General features: G+C 42.7%; 1 protein-coding gene across 1 annotated transcript in view; it reads right to left on the bottom strand.

Moving 5' to 3' along the window:
- The window catches only part of LOC149311731 (beta-1,4-N-acetylgalactosaminyltransferase 3-like), a 97,875-nt gene extending 97,574 nt beyond the window's left edge, over positions 1-301 (bottom strand). Inside the window, exon 1 of the mRNA XM_089527793.1 lies at positions 115-301. Within this exon, the coding sequence (XP_089383919.1) occupies positions 115-268 (154 nt within the window). The 5' untranslated portion in view covers positions 269-301. The remainder of the gene's footprint in view (positions 1-114) is intronic.
- Positions 302-12,504: the final 12,203 nt, after the last annotated feature.

Raw genomic sequence — 12,504 nt, forward strand, 5'->3', positions numbered from 1 at the left:
GGCACCTGGAGATCTCTTGACGGCAGCCAAGCGGGGCCAAAGCGGGGGATGTCTTCCGTGTGGCTGCAGCCTCCCCTCCCTCCCTCCCTGCCTCCCTCCCGGCCGGTGACTTACTGCGGCTGAGGGGGTGTCCTCCTGCCTCGGCCAGGGCCACCAGCTCCAGGTAAGCGGCCCAGAGGCCCAGCGCCAGCACCCCGAAGGCCAGCACCAGCCGGGACCTCCTCCGGCTCAGCAGCGCCTTCCGCAGCTGGAAGGGCCGGCACCGCATCCCGACTCAGGCCGCCAAGACCCAGCCCCGGGACCAGGGCCAGCAGCAGGACCAGGAGGGCATGATGATGATGCTGCCGCCGCCGCCGCCGCCACCGGCCCCTTGTTCCGTCAGAGGGGCCGCTCCCCTGCTGGGCTAAACTGCCCTGGCCGCCCTCCTCGGCCCCAGCCCCGCCACAGCAGCCCTCGCCGCACCAGGGACACGGCCCCAGAGACCCCCAGTTCGGACCAGGTCGACTCAGTTGGAGACTCCCAGTTCTGCCCAGTTCTGCCCAGTGGGAGACCCCCAGTTCTGAGCACTTCCACCAGTTGCAGCCATTCCCCGTCCTCTTCCTCAGTCTTCCAGGCTGCTTCCCCTCCTTCTCTTGGGCCCCTCGTTCCTCTGGGGCCCTCCTTGCCCGCCTTTTCCCTTCTCCGGAGCCTCCGCGGGCTGGAGGGCCTTCCTGGGGCCCCTTCTCGCCTTGTGGGCTGCTCTTGGCTTCCCTTCCCTGGGGCTCCTCAGCCACCCACTCCCTCCTCCTCCTCCTCCTCCTCCTTCTGCTGCCCACAAAGGGAGGGAAAGAGGCAGCTCCTCAGGTGGCGGAGGCTCTCCTCCTTTCCCTCCCTCTCCTCCTCACTCACACACCTGTCTTCTGAAACCTCCCGAGAAACAAGAGGGCGGCCAGGCCAGGCCAGGCGTCCTCCTTTCCCAGGACATGTCCTACATTGCATCCCTCTGCCCAGGAAGGAATCCCCGAAGGCCCTCCATTGGCAGCATCACTCAGAAGGAGCAGCTCATGGATATTGAGCTTTTACAGTCCTTCTCTACAGCTGGAAAACACAGACAGGAGAGGAAGAGAGCAGCCTCCCTTCCATAAAATGGCAAAAATCAAGCTTGGCTCTTGGGAATATACACTCATCCCTCCATATTTGCGGATTTGATATTTGCGGATTTGATTATTCACGGATTTCATTAATATGTTCTCTCTAGGACTGTCTAGGTCCTCCAGTGCAACTCTGTGGTCAACTTGAACTAAAAGTTGCTCTGAAAGACCATTTGTAGCTACTCCAGAGTCATTCTATGGTCAGTGTATGTTGGACATTGACCACAGAGTTGCACTGGAGGACCTAGAGATTCCTGGAGAGGTATCCTCTCAGGTAAAAACAGTGTTTTTGTTGTTTGCAGTCTTTCCATATTCACAGGGGTCTTGTTCCCCTAACCCTAGTGAATATGGAGGGACAAGTGTATATATATATATATATATATACTGTATTCCCAAGAGCAAAGCTTAATTTTTTGCCATTTTATTGAAGGGACACTCTTTTCCTCTCCATTGTATTTAATGGGACTTAAATTGGATCAGTATTTATTGCATTTAATGGGACCTAAATTGGATCAGTATTTGTTGTATTTAATAGGACTTAAATTAGATAAGTATTTATTGTATTTAATGGGACCCATATTGGATAAGTATTCATTATATATAATGGGACCTAAATTGGATAAGTATTTATTGTATTTAATGGGACTTAAATTGGATTTAATGGAACTTGCCACATTACTGCAGTACACTCTTATAGTGCAGCTATTCCACTTTTACTGCTTTGACTGCCTCCTGTTGCATTCTGGGGTTGTAGTTCAGTGAAGCCTAAGAGTTCTCTGGCTGAGAATTCTAAATGCCCCCCTTAAACTGCAAATCCCAGAATGCAACAGGAAGCAGCCAGGGCAGTAAAAGTGGAATAGCAGCACTATAAGAGTGTAGTGCGGTAATCTAACTGGTTTTGGATAAAATGTGGATAATTGATTTTGGCCCCCGCAGGGGTCCTGGAACCAACCCTCAGTGGATACCAAAGACCCACCATATTTTGTAATGTCCTACATTTTGTTCTGGAACGGCCTCCACTTTGTGGTGCTTTGTCCTCCTTTGTTGTTAGGACATCTGGTAGTTACAGGCCTGCATTTTGTCAAGATGTTGTTCTGAGTTGAGATGGTTGTTGTTGTTGTGTGCCTTCAAGTCATTTCTGAGTTACGCATCCTGAAGGTGAACCTATCTGGGGCAGGGATGTAGCCAGGATTTTGGGAAGGGGGGGTCCAGACTACATGCCACCATTATAAAGGGGCTTGGGTGTGGTGGCACAGCAGCATGCACCATTCATTTTATCTAACAGAAGGGGGGTCCAGACCCCAAGGACCCCCCCCCCTTGGCTACATCCCTGTCTGGGGACAAGATTTCTCCAGAGGAGGTTTGCCATTGCTTTCCCCTGAGGCTGAGAGAGGGTGACTTCCCCAAGGTCAAATTTCATGGCTGAGTGGGGATCCGATCCTTGCTTTCCAGAGTCGTAGTTCAACACTCAAGCCCTACACCACACTGCTTGAGATGGTATGGAGGGATATCAATGCAATGTTAAACAACTTTCCTTCTCTGAGAAGGTTTCTTGACCCAGCACTGTCCTTGGATTCCCAGATGACAGTAGTGGCTTTTACGTAACATCATTTAATGCTCAAATTATGACCTTTCCTACTTCTCCATAGGAGATCTGATGTGGCAACAGTCATCCCTGCCCTTGGGTATGTGTTTGCTCCTTCAAGTTGTCTATTGATTTATGGCGACCCCATTAATTTCATAGGATTTTCTTAGGCAAGGACTCCTCAGAGGTGGTTTTGCCAGTTCTTTCCTTTGAAATATAGCCTACAGCACCTGGTTTTCATTGGCAGTCTCCCATCCAAGTACTAACCAGGGCTAACCCTGCTCAGCTTCCAAAATCAGACTGGATCTGGTGCCTTTAGGATATTTAGGCCACTCCTGGAGGTACCTTGCAACATATTAAAGTAATTTTTCAACCCATCCGTTAGGGAAAGGTGCACAATTAAAATCTATAGCTAACCAGAGCTGACCCTGCATAGCTTCCAAGATCAGATAGGATCTAGTACCTTCAGGGTATTATTGCAAGAGTATTCAAAGTATTAGTCTGTTTTAGCAGGAAAGGACACAAAAGAATCCAGTCACACCTTTGAAGCTAACTGGGAAGAATAAATTTCTAGTACAGTTAGCCCTCCACATTTGCAGCTTTGACTTTTGCAGATTTGATTAATTGTCATTTTAATTAATATGTTCTCTCTAGGAATCTCTAGGTTCTCCAGCGCAACTCTGCCAGAAGTTGACCATAGAGTTATGCTGGAAAACCTAGACATTCTCAAAGAAAATACTTCTCTAGGCATTTGTAGGTCCTCCAGCATGATTCTATGATCAACCTCTAGCAGTTGTTGACCACGGAGTTGCACTGGAGGACCTGGAGATTCCTAGAAAGGTGTTCTCTGGCATGAAAAGAATAGTATTTTTTATATTTTCAGTTTTTCCACATTCACAAGGGTCCTTCACCCCTAATGCCAAGAATGTGGAGGGACCACTGTATATGATTTCTATGTATATATGTTTTCTAGTATATATTTCTAGTATTTCTTATGTCACTGGATCCCTTGATGTCTTTCCAGTTATACTGCATCTTTGACTACTGTGGCAAGACAATTTACATGGGGCTGCCCTTGAAGAGTACCCCAAAGCTTCAGCACATGCAAAATGTGGCAATAGGCTGCTAAATGGCACATTGTATAAGAACCACACTATTCTGATACTGGAAGACCTGCACTGATTGCCAGTTTCGCTCAATTGAAAGTGACCAACCCTTATGGAGCTTTAGGGAAGGACACCTGTTTCAGTATGAAGATGTCCAGATGTGAAAAGAGTCTCTCCTTATAATCTTAATATCTGGACAGTTTCCCCGTCTTTTGGGAAGGCATGTAGAAGGAAGCTTGTCTTTGCGTTGCTCCTTTATTGAGGAATGCACTTTTGGAGTTGTGATTGGTTCCCTCTCTAAAAATCACAACTTTTCCATTGGTCTTGAAAAGTTCTTCTCATATTTATTGATTATTGTGGTTCTTTAAATGGTTTTATTACTTAGTTATTTATTACTGTGATTCTTTAAAAGGTTTAATACCAAAAGTTACTAAGTTGTTACTTAAAGGTGTGATTGGTTCCCCCTCTAAAGGCTTTTAGGAAGGATACAATGACACAACTCTTTAATCTGGCTTTTTAAATTCTTCTCATATTTATTGATTATTGCGATTCTTTAAATAGTTTTATTACTTAATTTAAGTGAGCAAACATTCCTTATTTTTTATCATTATAATACCAGAGAAAATAACAGATAGCCCAATGTGATATTACCACAGCTTGGCTTCAGACTGCATTATTTCTACAGTGTACATGCTCCCCACCTTAGTTGGAAAAGTAGAGTTATATTTTGTCTTTCTAAACACTTTAATGCACTAGTCAAGGACTTTGAAGCAGTGGTACATGCACTGGTAATCTCTTGTTTAGATTTCTGTAATGCGTTCTACATGGGGCTACCCTCATAGCAAGTTTGGAAGCTTCCATTGGTTCAAAATGAGACAGCCAGATTGGTCACCAGTACATCTAGGTCTGACGATATAACACCTGTGTTAACATCTCTTCACTGGCTTCTGGACACAGTATAAGTTGTTGTTTATCACCATTAAATCCCTACATGGCTCGGGCCCAAGTTACTTGAGGGAACACCTCTCCCTACACAATCCACCCCACATACTCAGAACATCTGGGAAGTATTTATTGGAATATCATAATACTAGGTTAATGACAACTTCCCATAGGGCATTCACTACTGTGGCTCCTAAACTGTGGAATGACCTACTGGAAGAGATCCGTCTTATTACCACCTTAGATGCCTTTAAGAAAGCACTTAAGATGGATCTCTTACAGCGGGCTTAACCACCGGATTCTATATAAAAGATCATGACGAAATGCTCTACTCCTGACTACAATTGTTTGATTATCCAATGACTCTTCCATTTTATAGAACTAATAGGAATGTTTGTATTTCAGTATTAGTATTTTACTGATTATATTTTGTATTTGCATTGTATTATTTTACTGATGTAATCCCACCTCTATCCATGAAAGAGGCGGGAAATATAAATAAAACCTATTATTATTATTATTATTATTATTATTAAGAAAAGTAAAATAAATAGCTTTCATAAAAGTAAGGGAAAGCAGTTTCAGCAGAGGACAAGGAACCACTCTAGGGGTAATACATGGGCTGTCTGTAGCACTTCAAAAATTGTTACATTGCTGTTCCCAGCATCCCCCATCCTTAGCTATGGTGTCTAGGGCAGATGGAAACTTCAGTCTAGCAACATTTGATCACCCACAAATTGCCCAACCCTGCCTTGAAAGAATTAATTACATAAGGCAAAGAAGAACATATTTTAATGGTTGCGCTGAGATAACAAGAGATCACCATCTAATGATGGTGACTATCTAATTTTCTCACTGCAATATTAGTGTCCACTTCTGATTCTGAAGCAGAGTCACTTGGGCCATCGTATGGCTGATAATCAACTGTCCAAGAAATAAAATATTTTCAGAACCTGAGAATGGTGAGTGACCAGAATATGCATGTGAATAAAAACAGATGTTGTTCCCTACTCCCTCCTTTAACTATGGATCTAATTTGCAGCCCAAATACCCTAAAGGAACCAGATCCCATCTGATCTTGGAAGTTTAGCATGGTCAGCCCTACTTATTACTTGGATGGGAGACCGCCAATGAATACCAGGTGTTGTAAGCTATATTTCAGAGGAAGGAAATGGCACTGAGTACTCCTTAGTTAAGAAAATCCTATGAAATTCATGGGGTCACCATAAGTCAACAGGCGACTTGAAGGCATATACACACATACCAGTTTTGCTCCCATTATAGTATCTGATTTCCTTATATTACTTACTTTTAAAATAATGATCCACTGAAAATTGCAACATTTGTAGCTGCCCTCCATCCCCACCCTTGGAGATGGGTTTTCTGTTACCAGCCACTAATGCAGTTTTGCTCCCGTTACTCATATGATGTCCTTCAAACAAACTATCTTCCATAGGATTCAGTACTATAGTCAAATCTGGACATGGGAACTTATCTCTTGATTACTGTGACATGGAATTAAATATACATATTCTGTTAGATTCTTATCAGCCATTTCCCCATGATCCTGCGGTTCTGCTTCTAAAGGGATTGGCATCCCTTCAACTCAAATATAAACTAAGAGCATGAACAGTAAAAAAGATGACACCTAAACATTAGGAAGAACTTTCTGATGGTAAGGGCTGTTCGACAGTGGAACACACTCCCTCGGAAAATGGTGGAGTCTCCTTCCTTATGCTATGTCTGCATAAGGTGTGGGCCCATAAAAACTCCAGCAGATTCCTTTTTGGGTGTCCAGGGGAATCCAGTGCCACCATTGCCACTATCCTTATAAAGTAGGGATGCTACTGGTTTCTATTGCTGGTCACATGTGTGAGCCTGAGAGCTACAGCAACTTTTTCCACCTCCTTCCATGACCAAAAGAAAGACTTCAACTGAAACCTAGCCAGATCTTCCTTCCTGTTTCCTCTCTAGGCTCACCTGTGTGCATTTACACCTTGAATGTGCTAGACAAAGATTTTGACTGGTTCATCAATTAACTGCATTGAACCAAGAAGAATAATTCTCTTTCTTATTTCATAATATGTACTTCTGGGGTTCTGTAGTCTACCCCCTATCTTCCACTAGTCTGCTTAGGTCCTATAGATACAGACCTGTGGGCTCCCTGATTGAGTCTATCCATCAATCTTTCTCTCTTTCAACTGCCCTCCACCTTTCCTAACATTATCATCTTATCCAGTGAGTCATGCCTTCTCATGATGTGGCCAAAGTATGACAGCCTAATTTTGTCATCTTGGCTCCCAGGGAGCATTCAGGTTTAATCTGCTCAAGGACCCATTTGTTTGTCATTTTGTCCACCATATTATCTTCTCCAGCACCACATTTCAAATTGGTTTATTTTCTTTCTGTTGACTTTCTTCACTCTCCAGCTCTTACATCTGTACATGGTGATGGGGAACATAGATGATCTTCACTTTAGTGCTCAGTTGTACATCTTTGCACTTTGAGATCTTATCTAGTTCTCTCATGGCTGCCCTTCCCATTCCCAGTCTACTTACCCATCCCTGCCTTTTATACTAATAGGCCATTTATAATTAAAAATCCACAGCCCTTTGTTACAGAGATGTCATCTGAGGGTAAACTACAATTTCAGGAAAACCTCAGCTAAATATGCTTGATTGAATGCTCTGCCTCTAATAACTTGGCAAGGCAGGAAATCTTTTACTGATTTGCTCTCAGACCCATTTATTTGGGAGTGGATTTTTTGTGTGTGTGGTGTGGGGAATTCATGGTATCCACAGCACTTTCCTCCACTACTACATTTCAAATGAGTTGATTTTCCCCCCGTCATCTTTCCTCACTGTCCATCTTTCACAACATTACATACAAACTGGCAATACTATATGGCCTGGATGAGTCTGATTTTGGTATTAAAAATGTGTCTTTATATTTCAGGATCTTATCCAATTCATTTATGGCTGCTTTTCCAAATCTCAGCCTTCTTCTCATTTCTAGATTATAGTCTCCATTTTGAGTCAAGGTATAGAAAATTAAAGACAATCCCCCTCAGAATAAATGTTGCCAAGAAAACCAGCGATAGGGTTGCCTGTAAGTTGGGAATGGCTTGAAGGCCCATAACAATAACAAAATAGAAAATCTTTAACTATTTCAATTTCTTCATTACCCACTTTATAATTACATAAATTGTCTGTGGCCATTATTTTGCCATCTTATTATTCAGCTATAATCCTATATTTGTACTTTCTTCCTTAACTTCCCTTAGTAGTTATGCCAAACCTTTGCTATTTTTTTTGCTAGACATATGGTGTCATCTGCATATTTTGAATTATTTATGTTCCTTCCCTGTTTTCAGAGCTTCTTCTTCTTATCAGTTTTTAATACGTTCAGTGCACAAATTAAACAGGCAGGGTGATAAAATGTAACCTTGTCTGACCCTCTTGCCAGTGGGAAACCATTATGTTTCACCATATTCTGTTTTGACAGTGGCCTCCTGTCCAGTAGCTTCCCCCGACAATGTTAAGGCGCTTTGCCCCCTCAGCAAAAGCCTGTCTAAACTGTGAGACCTTCCCTTCATCATCAACATAGCTTCTTTCCTCCCAAGAACACACAATTCCAGCTGAAAGCTGGGCAAAGAAGCATGATGTAACTTATGCCCGGTACATACCTGTAAAATTGTCTGGGCTGTCGGTGGCCTTTTTTCCGCCAGAGGGAAGCCGCAGCTGCCAAACCGCATGGCTTCCCACCAGCAGAAAAAGAACCTACAAAAAGTGGGTTCTTCTTAAGCCGCATTGGTGGTGTAAGAAGTGCGCCACTGGTGCACTTGTTACATAAGCACCGCACAGCGCTGTGCGAATGCCATGCGGCGCTTACGTACCAAAGGTGGTGCCCATATATACATGGTGCTGCCATTGTTACGCCTTTGTCACGTGAGAGGGTTGTGGGGCGTGTGGGCGCTCCGCCCCCAGGCAATTCTCACATGTGACAAGGGCGTTGGAAGGGCCCATCTGTTCTGGGCCTTAATTTTCCTTTTGTTCAACTAAAATAGAAAATTTGGAGGGATTGGACAAACTTCCTAAAATTTCAAGATGGTTAGAGAAGGCCTTGCAAAACAACAACATAGACGTTTGCATGTTGAAAAACGATAAAAAAAAATGAAACCATGAGATTCTGAGAACAAATAGTTTTTTGTTAAATAAGATGAGAAATAAGCATAAAATAAAATCAAAGCCTCACTCTGTTTAGTGACACAAGGCATAACTGTGCCCCCTAGTGTTTTTGGACATCACAGCAAAAAGAATGAAAGAGACAGCAGAAATTAGACTCAGGAAACTTGATGGAGAAGGGTCTTAGCAGGATGTGTGTGTGTGTCTTCAAGTTGTCTGTCAATTTATGGCGACTCCATGTATTTTATAGGATTTTCTTAGGCAAGGAATACTCAGACATGGTTTTCCCAGTTCCTTTCTCTGAAATATAGCATACTATGGTGGGCTCCCATCTAAGTACTAACCAGGGCTGAACTAGATCTGACAGATTTTGGTGCCTTTAGGATATTTAGCAGGGAACCCATAGCAAAATGAAATGGTATATTCTTTGCACTTGAAAACCCTAGGCTGAATAATCTTTGCTATCCCTTATTTAAACTGATGTGGGAAATGCCTGAGAAACTAGAGCTACTGCATGTCAGAACTGGTAACATTCTTTGGCTATGATAGGTATTGATTATGGGGCTTGTAGCTCAACATATTTGCTTGGTATCAGGTTAGAGAGTGGACACATAGTGTCGTATTATACAGTATAAGGCAATTTCCTATGGTGCTGGACTTTGATACAACTTTCCCTCCTTCTCATCTTTTTAAAGGGTATTTTGAAGAGTGAGAAGAAAATCATTGAAAACTGGAAGGATGGTATGCAGGTTGATGAAATGCAAGTCATACACAGGCATGCAACTGGTAAAACTAGAGAAAACTCACATATTCTAATGTTATAGGAGTTCATATCTTAACAATCCATTCTTTTCTTCCCTCCGTATGTCTTTAAGACTAAGAGTGGATCACATGACTATTTCCCCTCCCTGCCCGCATGTCTTCTTGGAGACATCTGGTCTTGTTAATGGCTTGAGCTATGTTGAGACTATGAGCCAGTACAGGTTTGAAAATTTGGTTTTTCTTTTAACAATACTCCATCCACACCGTATTTCTTCCTCCTTTTCCATCTCCATTTACACTGTAATTATAAGTGCATTTTAAGAATTTCCTCCCCGTGATACTCTCTCCTACTGTCTGCTGTTGGGTTTCAAACAATGATAATTTCAGAAGATTCTCATTTGGAGAAAAGAAATGCTGGGCATAAAAGGTAGGGTAGGGTAGGACTAGCTGTCCTAATCCTCTTGACAGAGTGACAATACAGACTACAGTTTTATTTAATCTTTCACTGAGGACCAGACACTTGAGAAAGGGAGAACATAATTTGTACTGAACACTGTAAACTATATATATATATATATATATATATATATATATATATGAAAATAAAACATGATTAGAAGTAACAAAACCAGTGTCATAAAACAGGTAGGTAGAGGACAGGCTGCATGGTGTAGTGGTTTGAGTGTTGGACTATGAATATGGAGGCCAGGGTTCGAATCCCCTGGCTCAGCCATATTAAACCCACTGGGTGACCTTAAGTCACACTCTGTAAGCCTCAGAGGATAGCAATGGCAACCCCCCCCCCCCTGAAGAAACATGCCAAAAAAGCCCCAAGGTAGGTTCAGCATAGCATCTCCATAAATTGGAAATGACTTGAAGGCACACAACAGAGATCTCTACTTTTTTATTATTAATACAGAGGGAACTCTGCTGCCAGTGGTTCAGCTGGCAGGAGTACACATTATATTGTATAACGCTACCTCCAGAGAGTTTAAGACAGTATGCATAGTCCGTCTTGTTTTGCACAACAAACCTGTTAGGTTATTCTGGAAGATGGTAAATGGCCCAAGGTCACCCAATAAGGGGCCAAACATATATGTAAACCCAGGGTATCTCACTTGGTCCAAAATTTACACCACACTGGCTGAACCAGCATGCCTGTCAGTATAGTTTTTGTCTAATTTCTGTGCTGTACACAGAGTAGAGGGTTCAGTGGCAGGATGTCCCTGTGGATTATTAATGGAGAGGAAGTAACAGAGCTTGCAAGTAGCTGCAGCAGAGAATTTGGAACACAAGGAGCAGTTAACAACAATCATCCAAATAATAGTTTACACCACCTGTGCAAGTAGCTAGCCAGAGATAGTTCTGAGATAGTAATCTCTTGTTAAGCAGCCCCTGGCATAATTGCACGTGGATAATTTGAAAAAAGATCACAAGGGAATTTTCGCTTTTATCAGACCAAGGCACTAAAGCAGAGTTCTTTTGTGAAAGCAATATCTTGGGATTGCCAAGAAAAAGCTGTGTGGCTGATATTATCTGCATCATCAAATCAGAAGGCAAATGCAAACCCAGTCCTCACACATGCCTTAGATTTAATTAAATTTGGTCCAAAACATACTGTAGAAATAATCCAGTTTGAGACCACTTTAACTGTCCTGGCTCAATGCTAGGGAAATCTGGGAACTGTAGTTTTGTGAGATATTTATCCTCTGTCAGAGAGCTCTGGTGCCACAATAAACTACAATTCCCAGGACTCCCTAGTACTGAACCAGGGCAATTAAAGTGTTCTCAAACTGGATTATTTCTGCAGTATGTTTCAGACCCTTTTCTAGTTTTAATGTAGAGCAAGGGTGGTGCTATGGTTTGTGGTACTGTATTAGGACTCTGGGAGACCATGGTTTGAAACTCCACTAGCTCATGGAAACCCCATTGGGTAAATCACTCTTTCTCAACCTCAGACGAAGGCAAAGGCAAACTTCCTCAGAATAAATCATGCCAAGAAAACCCTATGATAGAGTTTCCTGAGGGTTGTCATATAAGTTACGTGAAGGCACAAAACAGCAACAATAGTTACAATGCATCTCAGTAACCTATGTCATACAAACTTGAAATATTTTCTATGCTATAGTCTCAAAAATACTTACCAGTAAATGTAAAGCACTCTCTCTTATAGCTTATTTACACATTCTTCTCTAAGGTGTCTCCTTGTTTCAGGATTGCAGAAGTAACCAAAACCCTGCAGGGGAGAAGTATGGGAGGGATATAGAGGAATACTTTACCTGTTGATAGCCTGTACCAAGCTGGGCATCATTAGATGATCTTCAGGGTAACTTCTAACATTGTCATTTGGTGTCGGATACTTGCAAAGCTTGGAACAATAACTCCCAAAGTCCCACAGCCAGCATGGTCATGCCTGCTGGGAGTTTCTGAGAATTGCATCTCCCAAAATTAGCTTTCCCAAGAACTGGTCACTGGAAAGAAGAAATGGAAGCTGTAGGTGTACAGACTCCATGTGTCTGTTACACTAAACAGACAAAATCTGGGATTTAGGTTTGTCACTCTGCCATTGACAGCCATCCAGTTCCAAGTTTGCAGTGAAATTGAATCTAACCACCGCATATCACAGTCCAGTTAGCATAAATAATGCATCTGTTAAAGTGGCTGTGTGCCTTCAAGTTGTTTCTGACTTATAGTGACCCTATCACAGGATTATCTTGGCAATTTTCTTCAAAGGGGTGTTGTCATTGCCATCCTCAGAGGTTGAGAGCGTGTGACTTGCCCAAGGTCACCCAGTC

Source organism: Sceloporus occidentalis, unplaced genomic scaffold, assembly GCF_023333645.1.
Source record: "Sceloporus occidentalis isolate IW3139 unplaced genomic scaffold, rSceOcc1.0.p SCAF_5, whole genome shotgun sequence".
NCBI lineage: Eukaryota > Metazoa > Chordata > Lepidosauria > Squamata > Phrynosomatidae > Sceloporus > Sceloporus occidentalis.